Here is a 21,058-nt window from a genome sequence, read left to right as displayed (position 1 = left end):
CCTCAGTATGTTTGACCAAACAACTAAGTGCAACACCTTGATACCGGACCCTAGTTTTTGCCAACCTTTGTGGTCTTTTACGCATGTATGTACGGTTCCTGCATTTAGTATGCCAGCCATATTTAAGCCATAGTCTCTCTCAACACCCTATTAGCAATTGCTCCTAAAGTTCAATAGTATGCATCGTCGTCGAGGCCAAGTTCAGCGGTTTACTGACAATAGAACTTGTAGGGTTTAAAAAAATCAGTCTAGGGTATGCACGATTGACGCGAGGAGTTTTGTGGAGAAAGGATCAGCTTCGTGAGAGGGGGCGGAATAAATTCCATGCCAACTTTACTCCGCACTTTTACTCAAAGCGATCGGCTCCGACCTTGATCGTGACCCAGACGAGACATTGCAGGGAAGCAGTCGCGTCAGATACCAATTCTATGTAGGATGATGGCATGTCTGGCGGACGATGGATCCGCCGTATTTCGTAAGCTACTTACTCATGGGTACTCTCCATATACGTTTGTGTCACTGACAATGGGATAGACGATAAACGCGTGTAACCGTTGTCGCAAACGCAAAGCGCGTTGTGATACACGTGAGCTGCTTCTACCAATCGTCTTCCGCCGATCCATTCCACTGATATTGAAACAGAGATTCCTGCATGCCAACCATGTCAAAACTCAGGCTCGATATGTGACTACACAGATGGCCGCTCGGGTGATGTGCATCCTCGAAGCTACATCCATGACCTGGAAGCTCAACTCATGCGCCTGGAAGCTCAGCTTCGAGAGGTTGATGATGCGACAATCGAGGTGTCGCCACCTACATCGACATTGCGCTCCGATGACGAGCCTGCCCAAGACTTGATTCGCGTGGGTGATGAGGGGCATGCTCATTTCATCGGAGCTTCAAGTGGTATGGATACAGAATTAACAACAGCTACTTGAGCTGAAACGAGTATAGGAATGTACTTGGTTCGATCAGTTCTTGAGTCCGCTCAGCAGAACTATCCCAACTTCGAATCTCCATCCGAGGCAACAGAAGCTCGAGTAGGACCAAAGGACTCGGCTAGCAGTAGTAGCAGAATTGCCCTGCCATCACGAGAGACAGCGAATAGTCTCATCGACACATTCTTTAGCCAATATCAAGTCCAGTATCCCATCCTCAACCAGCAAGAATTTACCAAGGCTGTCACAGAACTCTATGATAGCCTGAACGACAGAGAAGGCCAAGCTCGTTTGGCAACCGAAGACGTCTGGACCCGATTCATGCTCAACATGGTTCTTGCCATTTCTCTCATGTTCATGTCTAATGACCATAATGAGAGCACGACCCTATCGAAAGGCTTCACTGCTAATGCCATGGCAGATATCAGTCTGATTATGCAGACAAAGAATGTACAGTCAGTGCAGTGTCTGCTTCTACTATTGCTGCTGTCTATCCTTGACTCATCCTCTGCACCGGTCTGGTATATATCTGGTCTCTGCATGCGCATGTGCATTGATCTTGGATATCACTCCGAGACCACAATAGCTATCTCTTCATCCGATAACGATACTGAGGTTCAGAGAATAGGGCAAGCGGATACAAAGCGCAGACTTTTCTGGGTCACATACAGTTTCGACAGGACACTCAATATCCTTCTTGGTCGGCCTTTCACCTTTGATGAATTTACTGTCGACATTAATCTGCCGAAGCATTCCTTGCTACCAAGTAAAAGGCCACAAATACTGCATTGGCTTGAGTTGCAGCGACTTGAAAGCGATATCGTACACAAGCTCCACGCAGCAAGAGGTAAAGCCACTCAGGAGGAAGAGGGAACAGACCTTCCACAATGGACGATTGAGATGGACCGACGCTTAAAATCGTGGAACTCGGTTGCTCTTACTCTCACTGACTCCGATGGTCATAACGTCAACTGGTGGGGCTATTGGTATCGAACAGCATTGCTCATCCTCTACAGACCATCACCGTCTCGTCCAAGCCTATGTACTTCCGACACGTTGTCATGCTACGAAGCGGCAAAGGATCTCATACAACTCTCGTTCCTTCGTATCAGTGAAGGCCTAATGGACTTCACCTGGATAGACCTGCATTTCCAATTCATGAGCGGAGTGACTCTCGTGTTCATCGTCTGGAAGAATACTCAGGCGCGCATGAAGGCAAAAGATGACTGGGTCTCATTCAAGAGCTGCTTATTTCAGTGGAAGACTATTCTTGAGAAGCTTAGAGTACGGTGGGAGAGAATTGCCCGGGCTCGTGAAGCACTATCCAAATTGGCTGATGCTACAATCGATCTTGTCGAGAAGGACATGATGCGATCAGCAGGAGGAGGCCAACAGCTACCGATACACCATAACTCAGAGGAAGCACGCCGAGATCGAAGGCGCTCCATCATACAGCAGCTCCGGAGACAGGATTCTGATGGCGTGTCGCAACAAAACCCGGTTCCCGTTGGAAGTGATACAAACATGCAAAACTCGAGCCCTGGAAATTTAGACCCAGGCACAAGTAGCAGAAGGATCACTCAGATCTATGGAGCTGCTACGAACACTGAGAGTCAGGCCCAATCATCCACCGATACGGGTGAGTACGCGACACAGTCTTTCGGCGAGAATTGGACAGCTTTCGAACCATCTACAAACCCTCAACAACAGTCGTTATTTGGAGACACACAAGGCCAGAGCAACATATCATCTATGATGACGGAAGATACTTGGCCACTCTTCGATCTCTCAGATGTAGCGGTCGCACCCGATGAGCTCAACTTCTGGACGTATTTGTCAGCTCCAATGCTTGGAGTTGAAGATATGGCAACCTCTCAGTTCAACCCTACAGGAAGGGCAGATGAGTCATTCACGAACAGCATTCTTAACTTTCACGGAGACTTTAATAACATCACTCCTGAGATGCCAGTTGAGTACCCAGAAGATGGAGATTATGGATATAACGCTGGGCAGTAATGGTTGGTTTATGAAAGAAGTATGGATATGTAAGATAGAGCGAGAATACCCTCGAAATATGATTGATATTGTACTCACTAGTCTGAAACAAGATGAAAGGTCGAGTGTTCCCCGCCCGTGAAAACGATGCCAGAATGTCTCATCTTTCATATAAGTGATGCCACTAATTCCGGCCCCCAACAGTCAAAAGATACAAGCTTCCAGTCGTCGAGTTAACGTTGGTTGGCGCCCCCAAGTACAAAACATCCGTTCCATCACTTCTCATCAAAGCCTGAAGACGCTGCACCTTCTTACCAACAGCCGGCTCAATAGCCGTGTTGGTCCAACCAGCTCCACCGACATTTTCAAGCACAAATGCACTAGCTGAAGAGCGGCAATAGTAAATGCGAGCAGTCGTTCCGTCATGGGTGATACCAATGCCAGCGGTGGTTTCACTATCGCTGTACAGAATCTCGCGTGTCCAAGGGTTTGAAGTACCGTATGTTGCTGTTGCACGACGGACTTGCCAGGTTCCACTAGTAGAAGTCTTGAAGCGGTAGGCACTTTGGATGTGAACGGAGCCGTCGGGACGTTCGTACAGTGCCATCTTTGCGCTTTGGAAAGCTGGGCCTGGTGAAGCGTTGATGTCGCCGCTGTATGTCTCGCCTGAAGTCAGAGGCTGGTACACGATATCTGCAGTGTTCTGAGTAATGGGTGTCGAGACAGTAGCTCCAGAGGCAGAAGTAAACGAGTTTGTTGAAGGTCGATAGCGGACATAGCTTCCCTGGTGGCGCACAGCAGACGCAGGATACTTGCTCCATTCCCACTGGATATGAACATCCCCATCGGAAGAAAAGCCAATGTCATCGGGATATACAGAGTATCCCTTATTGTATGCCCAGAGGCTAACGCGAGTCCACTTCTTGTTGTCAACCGTGTACTTGTAGAAGTAACCACCCCTCGCAGAGCCATCACCTGACGCTTGTCCTCGGACGATCAGCCACAGATTTCCGTCGGCATCACGCTTGATAACAGGGTATGTGATGAGAACACTCTGGTCTGGCATATCAGCACTGGCGTTGACGAGAGTGCTGCTGTATGGCTGAGAGGAGCGGAAGTACTTCCACGGCTCGTTGTGCATGCTCGTAAAAACATGGACATAACCATCGCCATCGACGCTGATGCTGGGGGTGTTATGTCCAAGGTCATCTGCAAAGACAGCGCACTCCCCGTCTGAATCTCTGACGCAGTCGCGAGAGACACTACCATCGGAGATAGAGCGTCGTGCGACCATGACATTATTATCAGCGATAGCACCACCAGGAGGATTTCTCAGATAAGCAAGCCAGTCATAGCCGCCAAACTCGTCTAAAGGATCCCACCAAGCAGCGCCGCTGGTAGCATCGACAGCTGTAGAGATGGTGACGAGACTACCAGGGCTGACAGTAGCGCGTACCGCCGAGACAGTAGCGAGAAAGATGAGGGATTTGAGATTCGCCATTTTAGAATGCATAGGCAGAAGAATGAGGAGTTGAAGTTGATCTGCTGATGGAAAAGAAATTTAGACCATTTCCCACTCTTCTTTAAATAGTTCATCACGATATCCTTGTCTGAAGTCGGCAATAATTCCGCTGCATGCTTCCCCAGATTTTCTCCGCACTCGGGATCAGCATAGAAGCTGGGGTAAAGCCACGAACATGGGATGAAACTCTTGAAGGAACCGCCGTATCGGCAAGAGATTCATCGGGCATGATCATTCTCGTTGAAAGCATCGAGTTTTGGTGCAGTTGTCAAAGCGCTATCTAGTTCCGCATGATGGATATGCCGCCTGAAGCGGAGGTCAGTGGCGGAACGGCCGGGGTCGGTTTGCGGAGACGGTGGTTCCGTTGACTGGAAATGAGTTCACGGTCATTCGATATCTCCACTGGCGACACATTGTTCTTCCGTAGGTCAGGCCTTGACACTTGGGTAGTGTATTTAGTGTATTCAAAGGAGAATCATGCGAATTGGAACAGATATTGATAATCATGGGTATATATTTTGTCGGATGTCATAGTGATACTTCTATCAAGTGACTATATGCGAAGAAAGATATTAAAAATCTAATTGTATTAAAAGGAAGGTGAATGAAACCCACCAGAAGATCAATCCCAAGGCGAAAATTACAGCAGCCAATGTGCAGGGTGCAAGGTGCAGCCTGACAGCCTCTGCAACCACCACAGGTGTACCTGGCTCCTCCCAAGGCTTTCCAGACGAGTACCTGAGAATAAAGCATTTGCCAAGGTATTCGCATCGTTGGTGGATGAGATGGTGATGCTTGAATAGCGGGACACGAGCAGAGCCCAAAGGGCCAGGAGTCTCTGGTGTCGCATGGTGAACGATGTCAGGTTGGCATTTGAGGGGATGCAAGATTGGAGCGAAAATGTCTTAATGGTGCAGACATCAAGTGTTATTAAGACTTTCAATCAATTTCTCCTGATCTAGATTCAGATCGACTCACTAAAAATCCACTGGGAGCGACTAGACTAGTGTCGCGTACCTACATTCCGCGCATACCCCCCTTCCGCGCACTACCTTCAATTATCGTAATGACTTTAATATATGATATCTTAATTAATTCGTATGTAAATTAAATAGCGCAAAATAGAATTATAATCTGCTCTTATCTATAACTATAATAGTATTATTCTTTTTCCTAGATTCTGCCTTTTTAGCCTCCCTTTTCTGCTTCTTTATAAGCCTCTTATTTTTTAGCTATTAGGTATATTAAATCTCCTTATGCCCTAGATAACAGGCTTAGGGGTACTAAATAACCTTCTATTAAGGCTATGGCTTTTATAAGTCTATTTCTATTTATAGAAAAGTTAATTTCTGCCTTTTTATGGTATTTTAGGCCTTTAAATAATCTAGCTCTTTGGCAGCCTTAGTCTTTAGGTAATAGAGATTCCTCTTATACCCTTCTTTCTGCAATTAGAGCTCTTTTAACTAAGATATTAGTTTATTTCTATTCTTTAGTATATATAATATAACCTATAATATTACCCTTTAGTATTAAGGGGTCTTAGGGGCATTATTTTAAGCTAGTGCTTAAGAAGCTATAATAATGTTTTCTAATGCCCTTTTTAATAAGATTAGCCAGATTCTAATGCCTCTAAAGCCTGCTTATATATTCCTCTCTATAATAGCTTTATCTATAGCTTTTTTATATATCTAAATAAAGTGCTATTTATGAATTGGCGCTGTAGTATTAAAGCCGGTATATGGCTTTGCAAGGCGCTTAAAAATTGCCTTTACTAGGCTGAAAATATTAATATTAAATAGCTAAGTAGTATATAAAAAATGCAGTAATAAATATAGGATTTATACTTTATAAAATAATGCTATAAATCGGAATTAAATAGAGATATAACTAGTAAATCTATTAATTATAAGAAGTCTCTAATTAAGCAGGTTTTTAGGCTTTATATATAGTAAGAAGGTCTCCTAGAGCTACTTTAGATAGATATCTTAAGTTACTTAGCCTATCTTATTAATATTATATCCTTAGTTAGGAAAATGCTCTAAAAACTACTATTTTTAAAGATAATCTCCTTAAAAAACTACAGTTAGTTATAGTCTTCTTCTTTCTATATTTCTTAACTCTAAAATTAATACCTAATTATGCTAATTGCTTTTTATAATAATAGCCTGCTTTATAAGGTTATTACTAAGTACCTTTCCTAACTTTATAAGCCCTTCTTAAAGTCTATACTTATCTATATTATATATCCTTAATAATATAATCCTTAATTCTTTAATAATTAATAATAATATATTATAAAAGTATTAAAGGAAGATAGGAGTAGTATTATTAAAATAAATAGCTTTTAAATATATAAATAGCTTTATTTTAATATCTATATAATATTATAAAAATCTATCTAGCTAGTTATGCCTAATTATAATTCTAATTATATTAGGGTTTATAATCCTATTAGTAAGATTATATAGCTTACTTCTTAAAAGGGCATGCCTATAATGCTCTTTATGCCTTAAAAAGTTAGTAATTTCCTTTTCTTATATAGGCAATAATAATTAATAGCTTTCCTAACCTTTTTAAGCTATCTAGGCGCCTTTTAATTAACTATAAAGCATAGACTTATTTTTCTTATATAAGGTTATATAATAATATAAAGACTTACTATTCTTTAGCCTTTCTTAGATTTCTTTAAGATTAATCTATTAAGCTTCTTTAGGAGTTACTATAGTAAAAATTTGGAATTTTTCTGATATTATTTAATGGTGTTTTAGGGAGAATTATAATTAGGGGGTTGGGAAATTACGGTCGCAGGGAGTGCGTAGAAGGTGGGGGTGCGCGGAATGTGGGTACGCGACACTATTGGACCCACAGCTCATAATTCACGGAATGGCAATGTCTGAGTATTGACCATGCTTCCGATCATCCCAAATCATATGAAAACGGTCACGCGTTATCGCGGGTCTTTAACATGATTCTCATTTGCCAGCTATTCAATACGAGATGTGAGAACGTAACTTGAGTTTATATTTTACTTGAAAATCTCTATTCTCAAGAAAGCATAAAAGCCATGCTCGGTGTCGTATTGGGCAAGCCGCGATGCACCAGCCAAAGCAGGTTATAGTTGTCTCGTCCAAAGTTTTGCGAATGTACCATATCTTAAGTAACTCTGTGATGAACGTCAGAATGCATCGAACCTACCATCCCGATCTGTGGCTAGCTGTGTGCGACTGCCTTCCTGATCCGCCAATGCTCGTCCTTCGAGCGCGCTTGAAAGCAGGCGTTGTATGTAAGCATTGGTGAATAGTGCCCTTTCGGTCAGAGAAGGCCGCCGGGCGTAATAAATTGCATTGTATTGTACCCAACTCCCTTCAAAAGCGAGCATAAATCCACCTCTTTAATACTCAGCAGCCTACAGTCTTGACAAACTCCCACAAAGTGCCTCCATCATCCTGCCTCAACAAGCCACTTCCATCTTGCCTTGCCGAGACCTGCCTCTGCGTCCACCAATCGAGGCTCTGGATCCAGTATAGGCCACCTTCGCGGTGACGCAGAGTGAAATCCTCCCAGCCCTTATGATGATAGGCCTTGGCATAGAAATCCCACCAAATGTCATGGCCTAGGAACGTCCCCTCAGCAACATTCTTAAACCCCCTAAAACCGCGCCTTTCCTTGCACTCCCACTGTGCCTGTTCTGGAATGTGTCGTTGGAGGTCTTCCAGATTGATCGTCTTAAGGCGTAGGTTGCCTTCGTGGCACATCAGGGCACGGTGGTGAGAGACGTCGAGGATGAGATATTTACCGTCATGGTGAGGATCGGATTTACGGGTGAGGGTACATGAGTCACTCATATTCCCACCAACTTCTGATGGAGTTGGGGTTTGCTTGCTGCATGTTGGAGTGTCCATCCCTCCTCCAGGGGAAATAAGTGATCGTTCAATTGTGTCGGCTTCAGTTGTGGTGCTAGGTGTCATGACACCAATATTCGACACAGAACTTGACATTGTTATCAGAATTCGTTTAGTCTTTCGTTAAGGAAAGAAAGAAAGCTGGGATCGCAGCTACAGAGACCGCTCAATGAGTAGTGGCGTTTTGGCGAAGTGAAGAATTTGAGACACTTCGAGTGAACCATTACCCCGCGCAGCGTCTCGTATCATTGGTGAACTATTCGTAATCTGACAAAGCATAATTAACCAGTAGATGACTAGTTATACTGGACAATTCATACGAGCCAACAGCCTAATGGTAGAGGGCTGACTAATACACGAACTTGACCATTTCAGTATCATCGATCTAAGGCTGGAAGCAAAGACAACAGATCGATCAAGCGAACCGCAGTAAAACTTCGACTTACACAACTTTGCATTATGGAGTAAGGTTCTTTTACACAATGGAAAGACGAATATCAGGAGACGATCTCGATAACCATTCGCAGCACGGGTCGTGTATGAACTCTAACGCTTCTCAATTTTCTCAAACCTATTTTGACCGTAAATGTCTGAGCTCCAGGTGTGTAATCATGAAGCATTTGGAAAGCGGCCGTGGCTGCCAGACCTTTGCTGGTATACACCCTGAAGACGAACATGGCAAAATTCTTCGGAGAAGCTAGCCACAAGTCTTGCATATACTCGTGGTATAGCCAGAAGCCGGGTAACTGTGAGCAAGGCACCGATAGGGTGCCTATCCTACTCTCCCATCTACCCGCTAAACCAAGGTATCAAATACACCGAACCAATATAATTTCCCAAGAATGCAAATGAGTTTTATGCCCTGGAATAGCCATTCAGTCGACGATAGATAGTTATACTTGCCTACCTCGCCATGTTCTACGACATCTCATATTACTAAAAACACGGTGATACCGCCATTTGGGATCCAGATTCAACTATCAAGTATCTCGAGAACGTCCTGGGCTTCGTCGAGGGTAACTTGATACGGTTCAAAGAGCGCGCTCGCGAACTTGATAGAAGATCGAAAGCAGCACCGATAAAACGCACCGAAGTCTTCGGCGTGTAGCACTTGTTACCACATGAGTGATAAGGTTCGAGACATTCTTCAGCTCTCAAGTCGCGTTTTACCCACGTGCCCGAGGAAAGAGTTAGTTGGTGTTACAAGAACTAGTCGAACCCTACTGAGACACAGCTGACTAGGCGGCAGGGGGGGTTGGCTAAGAAGTATCGAGACTGGAAGCGCCCTAACGAAGCGGCTGAAGATGCTGCGTATTCGTCAGATGAGCCGTCTGGAAGCAAAGGGTTGAAAAAGTTGGCAGAGCCTCTGAGAGTTTTAGAGGTCTCGGTGAGTGCGACGAAATATTAACACACCAAGGGATGTTGAATCGGAACAAGAACAATTGCCAATACGGCCGAATTCGTCTTGACTTGACCGCCTCCAACGCGATTGGTGTACACTTGCCTGTAAAGTATAATGATAACAACAAACAAATGAGTTGAAAAGACTTACCCCTCACAGCTTTGAGGTCAAATTCTCAAACTGATCAGCCAGGATCAGTATCAATTTAGCCCCTTCCAGACCGATCTTCGACTTATGACACTAAGTCGCCATAGTATGGATATATGGGAATAGACTGGATACAAACATAGACGTGCGAAGTGGACTGGGGTACGCGACAATCAAGAACAGAAGAGTAGGCTGTCGATGCAAACAATAATTGCCAGGGGCTCGTCACGCTTGGTGGAACATGGCGAAACCAGTTGGTTGTCTGTCTATCATTATGCCTTGCTATCAGCCTGTTGCCCTGACCGGGTGACTTGCTCCCCGTCAATTGCGGGGTAGGTTGAAAGCAAGGCTGCATGCTGGTTCACGAGTATCAGAGCTCCCCCGTCAAGAATATCGGCGCTTAACTGGCTTCCATAATTGGTAAGTTGTTAGACACCACCCACCAAATGTGACGTGTGCTATCACATTTGATGTTTATGCATTTCTGAAATTAAAAGTGGCTTCATGCTAGGACTCTTGAGCTATGGAAACCGGCCGAAAGGCATGTAAGCAACCTCTCAACCAACATAACTTTCGATTTCGCTTATTGGTTTCTCACACTGACCGACATACATAACCCCCTTAATTCTCGAATGATCATCGACGTCCGGCTTTTACTCTTGATAGACCAGCTGTGGCGATCTCCAAGAATCATAAAAACGCCTATTTGAGTCCTGCGGCAATGCAACAGAATCATACATCCATAAGCTTCGCACAGGCAAATGCAATAATGCTTCTTCCACTTGTAAGTGATATGCAGATTAACATCTCTCCAATCAGTGTCTGATTTTGATAAGAAACTACACCGACGGATTTTAGACTACCTTGACTTCACAACGCTGAGTGTTTGTCGATTGGTATGCCACGAATGGAACGCGCTGGTAATCACGTCTTTCGGAAAAGACTTCATATACCATTTCAACACCACTAGCCTTGATTCCTTATCGTCTCCCAACCTGATGGAGATTGTGAAAGAGATTATTGTCAGCTGGGCAATGCCTACGAAAGAATGGCGACACCGCCTCTCTACACAGCTTGCTATTGCGCTGGCTTCTAGGACTGATATTTCGTTAAGATGCTATAATGAGCTATCAGACACTGGCTTCAAGTGTGACTGCACCCGTTCACCTTCAACTGACTACGCGGGTTATCAATTTTCAAGTCTTTGGATTGCCTTCCGAGCTATCGCGTCCCAGCCACATATAAAGCTCCAAAGTCTGATACTATCGAACAGCGTCAATGATAATGAAGCTGAAGCTCGACTATTAGACATTAGGTCCCTTATCCAAAACAAACTTATAGACTTGGAGGACTTGGTCCTTTGTTACACTAACCCGACCGAGTATGAAGACCTTCATGCGTTTCTCTCTTGTTGTCAACGATTGAAGCGACTTTGTCTTCGTGTTCGCACTTTCAAGGCATTAGATGGATTGAATTTCCCGTCCTTGCAATACCTACGAATGGATGTTCAATGTTTAGATGGATTTGCCTTGAAGTTCTTGGAGAGGCATGCCAACATTGAGGCCGTATACATTTCGTATTTTGGCTATGATGTGCCATATCATGAGACCACGGATAGTCTTACTATGAGCTTGAAATGTGCTCTTACTAACATCAGTCACGACGTTCATAGGGAGGATTGGATAAAGGATTCTGAGTCTTGGGGGAGATTAAGTTGAGACTCGATGGGACATATTGTTTACGCTCGGTCGGTAGCGCACGCCAGTTTTGCAATCGATATCGTTAACATCGTTATGCGTGATAGGAACTTTACATTATAAAAGATCATTGTGATTTCTACATCTCCATAGGCAACATTATTTCCAAGACGTTAGCTTTCAAGCGGGACATATATCCAGTAGACGCAATCTATAGTATCTACTTTTGTCCTATAACATGAGTCATTCCGACCAATCCCAAATCATAATGACTGTGCGCCACTGAGGTCTAGAGGACTCTATAGTTGCTAAATGATATCGAAAGCAAAAAAGTCCACTATATCCGAACCCACCCTGATCACTATTTTCATCCATTCTCACAGAATAATAGTCGCACGTGCGCAGTCGACATCCGTAATGGAAACCACCACCAGGATTGGCGCTGTTCTTGCCTTCTCTTTGAGGCCTGCTTAATTCACCACACACGCATGCTGGGTTAGTAGGATCATTGACTCTTTCGTCTGCAAGGCCCAAGAACTTTTGATAGATAGACGACCTGCGTTGCCATTACGATTTGAAGATCCAGTGAGCAACCATTTGCTAGGACTGTTGCCTAAGAAACACATTGGGGGATGCCTTGGTGCCGGAGCGAGGGGCAGATTGGAAGCAGTAGATGATAAAGTAGTCTATGTGTGACATGAGTAGCCAAGTCAAGTGAAGCAGGATCAAGATTCGAGTGAGATTAGCACAGCGTACTGCAAGCCTTCAGAACACTGTGCTGCATCAGACTACTTCAACAGTCCAATATTTGAAGAATGCGAATCTGTCTAAATCTACCATGCAAGTTCGACTGAGAAGGTTCTCGATGTAAATCTACTTTACCCTGCAGTGCAGGAGGCTGGTCAGTTCGCGAAGGCAAGAATTATGTAGGATGCATAAGTGACATGAGAAGGTGAGGGGTAGACATGTTGGGTCACGTTCGAGGGCGACCAGACGAATAGTAATTGGATGGATTTATATTTCCTTTAGGTCAGCCTCCCAAGACCTACCTTGGGCTTGCTCAAACCTTACAATGATAGTGAGACACGCCCAAATTGTCAGAATTGAGGCCAACAAATTATCCAAGTGTGGTGTAGTCCTACAATAATGAGGCCAGCTACGAGTGGGGCCTGAAACATATACTGCAGTCGTGATAGGTAGAGAGCCGATATCATGTTGGTCATACTGCATTGAACCTTGCGATTGCAAGGAATCAATGATCACAAGGAAGTTCCACGTCATTCGCGCTATGCTCGCACACGAAGAGGGTTGACATGCCTAACTCCCAATAAAGGCCGCTAAAAGTTCGAGTACTGTTGTAACTAGACCAATCGGCGAGGTTAACATCTGAAAGAATGCGCATTAAACCGAATGATTGAGGTCCAGTATGTTAGAATGTGCCAATCCACTGGCCCACCAATCTGAAGCAATACTTCCAGAAGTTGTAAGCGATGGACCTGCTGTTGAATCCAGATTCTTCCGGCGACGAATCCCTAACCTTGTTTCAAGATCGCGGGCAGTAGTCTGCTCCAAATGTCTGCTGAGCTCCCAGAGCAGCGTTTTATGTCGTTTGCGCACATCAGATATGAAGCACGGAGCAGGCATCCACGACGGATATAGCTTCTGGTGACTTGCTGAGGCGTTCATTTGCAGCGGGTGACGGGACATAAATCGATGACACAAGAAGCAAGTCTTCTTACTCGTTCCCATGAAAGCAAGTCGGGGCGTTAACTCGGGATGGTGGTCATAAAAACTGAGGACCTGCATCTCTGCATGTACTGTCAATGTCAAACGGCAGGCCTGACGGAACCGCATCTCAGGGTCACTGGTGAGCCAGATTTGGCCTAGTTGAGACATGAGCTTATCGTGGTCCACATCGGTGAGCTTCTGAAGCACTGTCTTCAATGCTGTTAAATCGTTTCCCAAGTTGAAGCGTTCTTGATCTGGGGCATCAATCGTTTCGATGTGAATTGACGTAAAAAGGAACGGTTGCTTGATCGCCAACTTGAGCATTGCTTTTGCTGCAGCAAAGTACCGACCAAGCTTGTATATCAGAAAGACCCAGTCCGGTAATTCTTCTTCACCTGGGCAAAATAGTGCCTCGAGATGCTCGGAGTAGACCCATTTCGCCCGTGATGCCCACTTGATGTGAGGAACCAACACAGCAGATTCAGCGTTGGGTTCAAGAGACACCAGAACCGGAAGACTTTCCATCCAGGTCGCGAAGCCGGCCTTTTCGGGGTCGTCGGAGAAGGCAGTGTCCTCTCTCAGGTTGTCGACTACTTCCTGAGCGCTCTGTTGAGTTTTTGGATCACGAAGTCTTTGCAATATGCTTTCAATTCTCAGACGTGTAAGATCAACAATCTTCAGTAGGAGTTGATGTTCTTTTTGCTGAATTGGCAATTCTGTGCGATTCAGTGTCAGTAATCCTGTAGCTGTTCAGATGGTGAGCTTTGGTTTATACCTTTAGAAGAAACAGCAGCAAGGTAATCCAATATATCATTTAGACCTTGAAGTAGTTGTTGAGGCACACCAAGGTTGCGAGCAAGTCGCAAGACGGTTCCTGTAGGATGCCCTTGTTCCATACACACAGCTGAAGCTGTCTCGCCGCTTTTGGCAGAAGTTGAACAGATCAGGGCGAATGAGTCCAGGAATTTCTTTTGAAGACTCTCCATCTTTTGCGCATTTTCATGGGGGTGCATGTCGAGGCTATGTACTGTCGGTTCACCTCGGACCGGGTCAATTAGAGACAGCAGGGTTGCCACTTTAACAAAGCGCTTATGGGTATCGCCAGTTATGGCACCTTTTTGTGACATTGCATTCATATTAATTGACAGCGAAGCTCGGTCTTGTACAACCGTCATCATTCCAGATGGGTACCCCAGGCCCCTCTATAATAAGCCAGGTACAAGATTCATGCAGGAGGTCGGGGACAATTACGGGGCATCGTTGAGCAAGACTGGAAGCCACTGGTGTCATTATGGATGTGGCAGGGGTCTACGTGCCCGGCCTCCTGCATACGTACCTTTGTAAAATTAGGACTTCTGTTCATACAAGGCTCCCCGCTCACATCAACATCTGTCCTCCTGACTGTTATCCAACCTTAACAATTGCCAATGGAGGGATTTGAATTATCGCTATATCAAGAGCAGATACTACTCTTTCTTGCTGACTATCAGTTTCCAAGTCAAAACTTGCAAAGGGCATGTCTTTTCAAGCTAATCACCCTTTTCGATACGGTGCTCAAAATCCGCCATTGAGCGGCGACGATGCACCAACACAGGATCAGGGACAATATAAGGAACTACAATACCTAGACTCTGTGGCACTACATGCAAGCGTTCCTCAACCTGACTATGCAAATGCAACCCCTGATCAGGACAACGGCGCGATTGATCCAAGTCTGTTGATGCAGGCTGCGACGCCAGAGCATCAACGGCTTCAGCTACTTGCACCATCCCATGACGCATGAGCAATTGGTGATTTGCAATCGAACCACCAGCGACCCATGGTCCCTGCTGAAGCCACGATGCAAATGGTGTTTGAGCCCTCCGGTGATGCGATAGTCGCGCAATCCAACATTTCCGCAGATCAGTCTAGGCCTGCGAACCCCCCTCCGATCGATACACAAGACTTCTCCGACAAGTCAACAGATCTGGTAGAAAGAACACCGCGACTCGCTTGTAATTGGAAAGATTGCAAACATAAAGCTGCCGACAAAGCAGAACACGAGTAAGTGGCCATTTCTCTACCATCGTTGTGACGAGGTTCTTTCTTGGTATTATTGGACACATGCTGATCGATGGCATTCTTTATTTTCAGCGAGCATATGAAACAACACAGGGCATGCCCCAAGAATGACTGTCCTTGGGGAGACGCTAGTGAGGAAAAGGAGATAAGGCGTCATGTATGGAATAACCATAGGCCGTGGGCTGAGCAAACCAATTACCATCCTATAGGCGGAACATGCCCTGACTGCGACAAGGTATACACAAGACAGGACAATTTGAAACGTCATAGGGACGAGTGTCACCAAGGCCAAAAAAGAAAGAAGAAGGAAGTAGATTAAGTAACAGATTGTAATTAATTTCGTATTTCTGGTAGTTGATTCTTGGGGGCATATCAATAGGTAGTTCATTCGATAGAATGAGAGGATAATCTTCAGAATTTCACACTATTATCTAAGTAAGCTTCGAAGGATGAAAGCAAATTAAGCTTGAAGAATAAATAGCATTCCCAAGTTTAGATTCAGTTTACTTACTCTGCCTTGTTATAGTCCTTCTTCGCCTTTGCCTTCCAACTGTCTAGATCTGTCTGTGACAACGATTTCCTTAAACTCTAGCTGAGGCGAGGGGCTATGGCTCTACTGTTAGCTTATACACAAATATTTCTTTAGAGAAAAGCGTACATCTTAGAAAGTCTCGATAGAGTCACTTAAATGCTCCATAGTATACTTCTTGCGCAGTCGCATTGTAGCGTGATTAATAAAGCGAAGGACAATGGTAATGGAAGGAAGCGTCGTTGGGACCAGGTACAACCATACTTCCGACAGCTGAGTGTATTGTTGGTATTGCCCACCTAGCAGAGGCCCGAGTAGTACGGACACTCTTGGACGCAACCGCTCTGTCGTCTTCGACACTCTTGATGGTGTTTAAGGCTTTATTTTATTTGCGTTCTTAAGCGCGTGCTCGCTTTTCTTCGACTAAACTGCCCGACGACCTACCTTCCTACAATGCAATTCACTGTTTTTTCATACGCGGTTTTTCAAGCCTCCAATGACCTCCTGGGCTTGCAACTATTTTTAATTTCTTTACTCCTCGCCTATGATCATGGCCTGAATCATGATGCAGCTGACCCTTTTACTTTGAGTCACCAACGCAAGTATTTGGACGAAACTAGGAAAGTAGCATGCCAAAAAAGTCCATGTGACGGGTCTCGTGGTATTAATAATTTATATGGATGGCTTTTACGAGCACTGTAAGTCTGTACGGAGAATTGGCCGGCCTGTTACCACTTTGTTCTCTGCGTGAGATAGAGATATACATTTTCTGCATCAGAGAATTTTGGGATGAATCGTCCAGTGGAATTCAAAGACGAGGAGATGGCGGATTATCAGTCACAGGGAGGCAACGTTGAAAGGACATCAGAAGCGGTGGCTCCGGATATTCCTGCTATGAGCTTTAATGAAAGTAATATACAAGCAGGTTGCCCTCAGCCACCACTCTACTCTGCCGGAGGCAGAGTTGTATATTATAGCCCCAATGCCCATAAACCTAGCTAGGGAAGGGCTCTAGATGATCATGATGGTCAAGCAGCTGTGCTAGATAATATAGGAAGTTATTCTGATAGAATCGGCCAGGCTCGAGTTGCACGAGACTACTTAATTGCTATTATAGTACGGGGAAGTAATCAGATCTGCACTGTTTTAATAGTGGTTTGAGACCCTGTAAAAGGGCCGTATTTTCGAGATGGCGAAGATATTGTCATGTCCGGGACTCTCCAACATACCGATATTCAACGTGAGTTACGCAGCGGAGGGCTGCAACGTGCGAGGTTTCGTCGCGTAGATGGCTCCAGAGGGGTAGAAATCATCGCACCTCTGTTCCGGATGAGAGATGTATGCGTTTTTGAGGTGTGCGCGGTGCGGAAAGTCTTGATTACGGTATCAAGGAGGATGCGAAGAGGGTCAGAGTAAACGATGTGGACCTCGGAAGAATTTGTAACCGAGATGGAATGCGTTGCGGATGAGTAAACTTAGAGTTGAACAGGATCTCGGCGACTTAGACCGATCACAATCATTATGATGGAAAATGGTGCTATTAAATGTTAATACATTTCTCTTTGACCTATGTCCTTTGTGATGTCCATTGACCGCAGTTTTGTGCGTGTAGAGTTCTGTGAATTCGTGAAGCCTGGCAAACCTAAACACGACATGAGTTTTTTTTTGTACCTAATCCCGGTGCGCTCTTGTTGCCGTAAACAGGCGATCTCAGGGAGGTCACAGATACAATGAGCGCTGAGACTTGACAGCTCCCTTGTATTGGTCAATGGGTTATCTACGTCAAGTCTGACATCAGCCACATGCGTCATTCGTTTGTCTTCATTTAAGCAGATGTGAGACGCCTACCCTCTATGCCAAGACCACAATGAACCCATCGCTGGTGTGAACTATTGATCTTTCTAGAAACGCCATCTTCTGGATATGCAGTTCGGGTAGAGCTCAGGGCCTTAGGATAGATGTCTTTAGTGCTTTTTAGGTCAACCCAGAAGATCTCATGGCTGGCCTTATATGCTACTTCTAACATGGTGCTTGACTAAACCAGCTCAGCAAACAGGTCAATAGTGAAGCCAAAGTATTTAAGGGACGTCGTCACCCAACTTTATGATCTTGCAACTTCATCGCTCTATCGTTTACGCTAGTCTCATAGAGTTAGCAACAGACACTACCAAGCAGCCACAAATTCCAAAACTGTTCATCTGCGATGATGTGTTTCACAGCTTAAGATGAATGGAATCGAGATCACCAATGAGGTCACTAGATGCTAGCCTTTAATATACAGCTCTGCTTCTCTTCAATCTATCTAAACTTCAGATCCCTTCGTGAGAAAGAGTTGGACATTGATGTTTTGCAATATGTAAATAATCTTGAAACTTGCAAGCCATTTGTGGAGATGTGCTTTCAACTATAGCGGTAGGTACTTTTAGTTAGACAGACTCGTCAAATTTATCCAGGCTTGTATTAGGCCCGCTGCTAGTGGCCGATAAGGCTATGTTGAACATTTGAGCTTCGAAATATTTGACAACATTGCTCACGTTTACCTTCGTCCCTCCAGCCAAATTCAGATTAGATCCTTTCAGATTATTCTTGATGCTGCCTCTCGAGGATTGGCATGTGATATTCATCCAAAGTCCAGAGATACGTTGTACATGACGCACGTGGACTCGAAGTATTGGCATTGAGTAAAAGCTCGGAATCGACAACAAAGCAGCAGGAATAATATTAATGAATAAGTAATAACAGGCTAAAGCTGTCATACTACCAGATTCTACCAACACCAGCACCAAGCTTAGCCACGGTGGGGACTAGCTTGAGAGGAGTCAACTTGAACTTGTAATCAGCCTTGTAAAAGTTGCCCTTCTGGGTAATGTTGACTCCAGCAGTACCCCAATCGTTTTCTGTTCAATGGTTAGCCGTGAGATCTTAAATGGTCAAAGAATTATACGTACTGGCTCCGAGGTTCGCATATCCATCAAGCTCCTCATCACCGCAAGTGCAAGTGTTGGGAGAATCCATGGGGATGACAAGACCGTGGGTGCTCAAGGCCTCGCTAGTGTTACCACGGAAGACGTTGCCCTCAACCAGAACCTGTTTCAATTAGTCAAAGCGCTCCAATTGGATGCGATGAGATATACCTGGTTATCGGATCGACTGTGGATAGCCTGGTACAGGAAGTCCTCGTAGAGGTTGTTGTATATGTGCTGGTGACCAAAGCGGCCAGCAGGGCCACGAGTTCCCATGTTTCGCCAGTAGTTGTGATGATAGGTGACGTGGAGGTGGCCGAAGTCTAGATCGCGGAAGGTAGCGTCGTTGCCAACGAGGGAAGACTTCCAGTGGTCGTGGAAGTAGTTCCAAGAGACGGTGATCCAGTCTGAGGCGCGGATGATATCGACTTGTCCGTCCTGGCAGAAGACGTCAGCTAAACAATTTGCAGTTTGGCGGGTTGCACGAGACTTACGTAGTGATCAGGACCTTGGTTGATATCAGAAGAAAACTCATTATGATCAACCCAAACACGAGTGCTGTTTCGGATAGTGATGCAATCGTTATCCAAAATATGGGTGATCTTCAAGTTCTGCAGGATGACATTATCGCCATGATAAACATCGACACCAGCACCAGTGATATGAGCTGTCAATCCAACACCAATGAGAGAAGTATTGGATCCGACCTTGAGGCGAGAAGGAAGAGTAACCTTGCCCTTGAGCTTCACGATCTTGGGCTCAGTACCCTTGACGGCAGCTACAAGCTCTTCAGCAGTAGTGACAGTGACAGTCTTTCCGCCCTTGCCACCGGTAGTAATGCCAATGGGATTATCCTTAGCATAACCCTCAACGCCCCAAGTCGCAAGACTGAGATATTCGGAGGGGAACGCAACAGTGACAGTCGCAAAGACACCGCAAAGAACCGAGGACAGCTTCATCTTGGCAGTTGAACAAGAATGAGAAGTAACTGAAGCATCAATGGCACAAACATGGTCTTTGGCACAGTATATGTATTCAAGATCATCTGCGCTTTTTTCTCTTTACATCAAAGAACCCCGAGCTCGGTTAGGATCAAGGTACAGCTTAATTCCGGGGTGTTTGCGGGGAACCCCTGTCGGCATTGGCAATTAGCACCAATGATCAGACGAGAACGTCTCTTGATCGAACGGCGCAGATCGCGGGAGGTTTGTGAGTGGTGGAATGTGTTTTGCCGTCAAATTACGGTTAAAGATAAACAATGATCGGCTCGGACCTTATTGGGGTAGGTAGCAGTGCTACCGAACTGAAAACCCTGAAGGTAATCGTATGCTTAAATTGTGGAAAGATTTCGTATTCTTTATCTAATCTATTGAGGAGATCTCTAAAATAATGAACAGGAAGTTTATCAATTAACTTGATATATGATACATGATGTTCTATTCTTACTTTGAACAGTCATTATTCATCGTCTGTAGTATTTATCACGAGATTCAAAATCTGATATGGCAAAAATTCTTGGTTTCCTTTTCCGCATCTCGAGTTTCGACTAGTCAAATAGGGTAGTCAAGTTGGGGGTTGGGGGTTGGGGTCCAGCGGGAGATGGTTCCATTGCATATGTCAAGACCTAAGGCACCAACCCGCCCTTGTCCCCGATCACCTCGGCTAGCAACCTTCGATTACAATAAGGCCATCAATCACGTCTCTCTGGAGGCGATGAAAGGGGTACGGGACATTGTGGGGTAAAGAACACATTCCCCGTACCGCAGGCTGGTTGTGCTGGCGCATACTTGTCTAATGATCTTGAGGGATCATGCCCTGACCACGGATAGGGCTGGGAGCAAGCTCCATTCACGAAACATGAAACATGTCTTTATACTCTTTTTTTCACCATCAGCCGTTGCCTGCCTCCCAACAGGATATTATGCTGCAACAAACCAATTACTACGAGATGCATGAAGCGCGTTCGCCTACTCAGAGGATACCTTAGCTTGACTCCGCCACACCAAATCCTGGTTAGGCATTCACTGTAGTACCTGTTAACAGAGCCCCTCTATCCTCCATACAGTCTCTCGTCTCGGGCTACTGATCCGCAAAGCTAAACCGCCTTCGAAACCGCTTCCCTAGCCGTCAGAATATCGTCGTTTACCATGGCCGAGGCGGTAGGACTCGCCGCA

The 21,058-nt window shown here is 45.1% G+C and overlaps 8 protein-coding genes across 8 annotated transcripts; 3 read left to right on the top strand and 5 right to left on the bottom strand.

The window, feature by feature from the left end:
* Positions 1-340: 340 nt before the first annotated feature.
* On the top strand, positions 341-3,043 carry BKA55DRAFT_613362 (fungal-specific transcription factor domain-containing protein). The gene is made up of 4 exons (XM_046196683.1): positions 341-475; positions 535-586; positions 643-906; positions 955-3,043. Exons 1-4 carry the CDS (start codon positions 458-460, stop codon positions 2,952-2,954), a joined length of 2,334 nt encoding a protein of 777 aa, XP_046050001.1. The 5' UTR covers positions 341-457; the 3' UTR covers positions 2,955-3,043.
* BKA55DRAFT_566184 (uncharacterized protein) lies at positions 3,044-4,853 on the bottom strand. The gene has a single exon (XM_046192603.1). It carries the CDS (start codon positions 4,444-4,446, stop codon positions 3,118-3,120), a length of 1,329 nt encoding a protein of 442 aa, XP_046050000.1. The 5' UTR covers positions 4,447-4,853; the 3' UTR covers positions 3,044-3,117.
* On the bottom strand, positions 4,833-5,399 carry BKA55DRAFT_566183 (uncharacterized protein). Its single transcript, XM_046192602.1, has 2 exons — positions 5,071-5,399; positions 4,833-5,008 (listed from the first exon to the last, which is right to left on the bottom strand). The coding sequence occupies exons 1-2, from the start codon at positions 5,224-5,226 to the stop codon at positions 4,931-4,933; spliced, it is 234 nt and encodes a 77-aa protein (XP_046049999.1). The 5' UTR covers positions 5,227-5,399; the 3' UTR covers positions 4,833-4,930.
* A 2,021-nt stretch (positions 5,400-7,420) lies between these two features.
* BKA55DRAFT_566182 (uncharacterized protein) lies at positions 7,421-8,622 on the bottom strand. The gene has a single exon (XM_046192601.1). It carries the CDS (start codon positions 8,451-8,453, stop codon positions 7,854-7,856), a length of 600 nt encoding a protein of 199 aa, XP_046049998.1. The 5' UTR covers positions 8,454-8,622; the 3' UTR covers positions 7,421-7,853.
* A 1,826-nt stretch (positions 8,623-10,448) lies between these two features.
* On the top strand, positions 10,449-11,775 carry BKA55DRAFT_344428 (uncharacterized protein). Its single transcript, XM_046185766.1, has 5 exons — position 10,449; positions 10,519-10,690; positions 10,743-11,520; positions 11,568-11,653; positions 11,711-11,775. Exons 2-4 carry the CDS (start codon positions 10,628-10,630, stop codon positions 11,576-11,578), a joined length of 852 nt encoding a protein of 283 aa, XP_046049997.1. The 5' UTR covers position 10,449; positions 10,519-10,627; the 3' UTR covers positions 11,579-11,653; positions 11,711-11,775.
* Positions 11,776-13,004: 1,229 nt separating this feature from the next.
* BKA55DRAFT_689250 (uncharacterized protein) lies at positions 13,005-14,344 on the bottom strand (the record flags this gene model as incomplete). Its single annotated transcript, XM_046199331.1, has 2 exons — positions 13,005-14,047; positions 14,107-14,344. 2 exons carry the CDS (start codon positions 14,342-14,344, stop codon positions 13,005-13,007), a joined length of 1,281 nt encoding a protein of 426 aa, XP_046049996.1.
* A 361-nt stretch (positions 14,345-14,705) lies between these two features.
* BKA55DRAFT_674999 (uncharacterized protein) lies at positions 14,706-15,874 on the top strand. The gene is made up of 2 exons (XM_046198061.1): positions 14,706-15,374; positions 15,465-15,874. The coding sequence occupies exons 1-2, from the start codon at positions 15,151-15,153 to the stop codon at positions 15,709-15,711; spliced, it is 471 nt and encodes a 156-aa protein (XP_046049995.1). The 5' UTR covers positions 14,706-15,150; the 3' UTR covers positions 15,712-15,874.
* A 2,595-nt stretch (positions 15,875-18,469) lies between these two features.
* Positions 18,470-19,948, bottom strand: BKA55DRAFT_613352 (pectin lyase fold/virulence factor). Its single transcript, XM_046196682.1, has 4 exons — positions 19,379-19,948; positions 19,056-19,322; positions 18,870-19,008; positions 18,470-18,818 (listed from the first exon to the last, which is right to left on the bottom strand). The coding sequence occupies exons 1-4, from the start codon at positions 19,841-19,843 to the stop codon at positions 18,679-18,681; spliced, it is 1,011 nt and encodes a 336-aa protein (XP_046049994.1). The 5' UTR covers positions 19,844-19,948; the 3' UTR covers positions 18,470-18,678.
* Between the last annotated feature and the right edge of the window lie 1,110 nt (positions 19,949-21,058).

The sequence above is a fragment of the Fusarium redolens genome (assembly GCF_020744475.1).
Source record: "Fusarium redolens strain MPI-CAGE-AT-0023 chromosome Unknown BKA55scaffold_7, whole genome shotgun sequence".
NCBI classification, from domain to species: Eukaryota; Fungi; Ascomycota; class Sordariomycetes; order Hypocreales; family Nectriaceae; genus Fusarium; species Fusarium redolens.
This window is presented reverse-complemented; position numbering and strand designations above follow the sequence as displayed.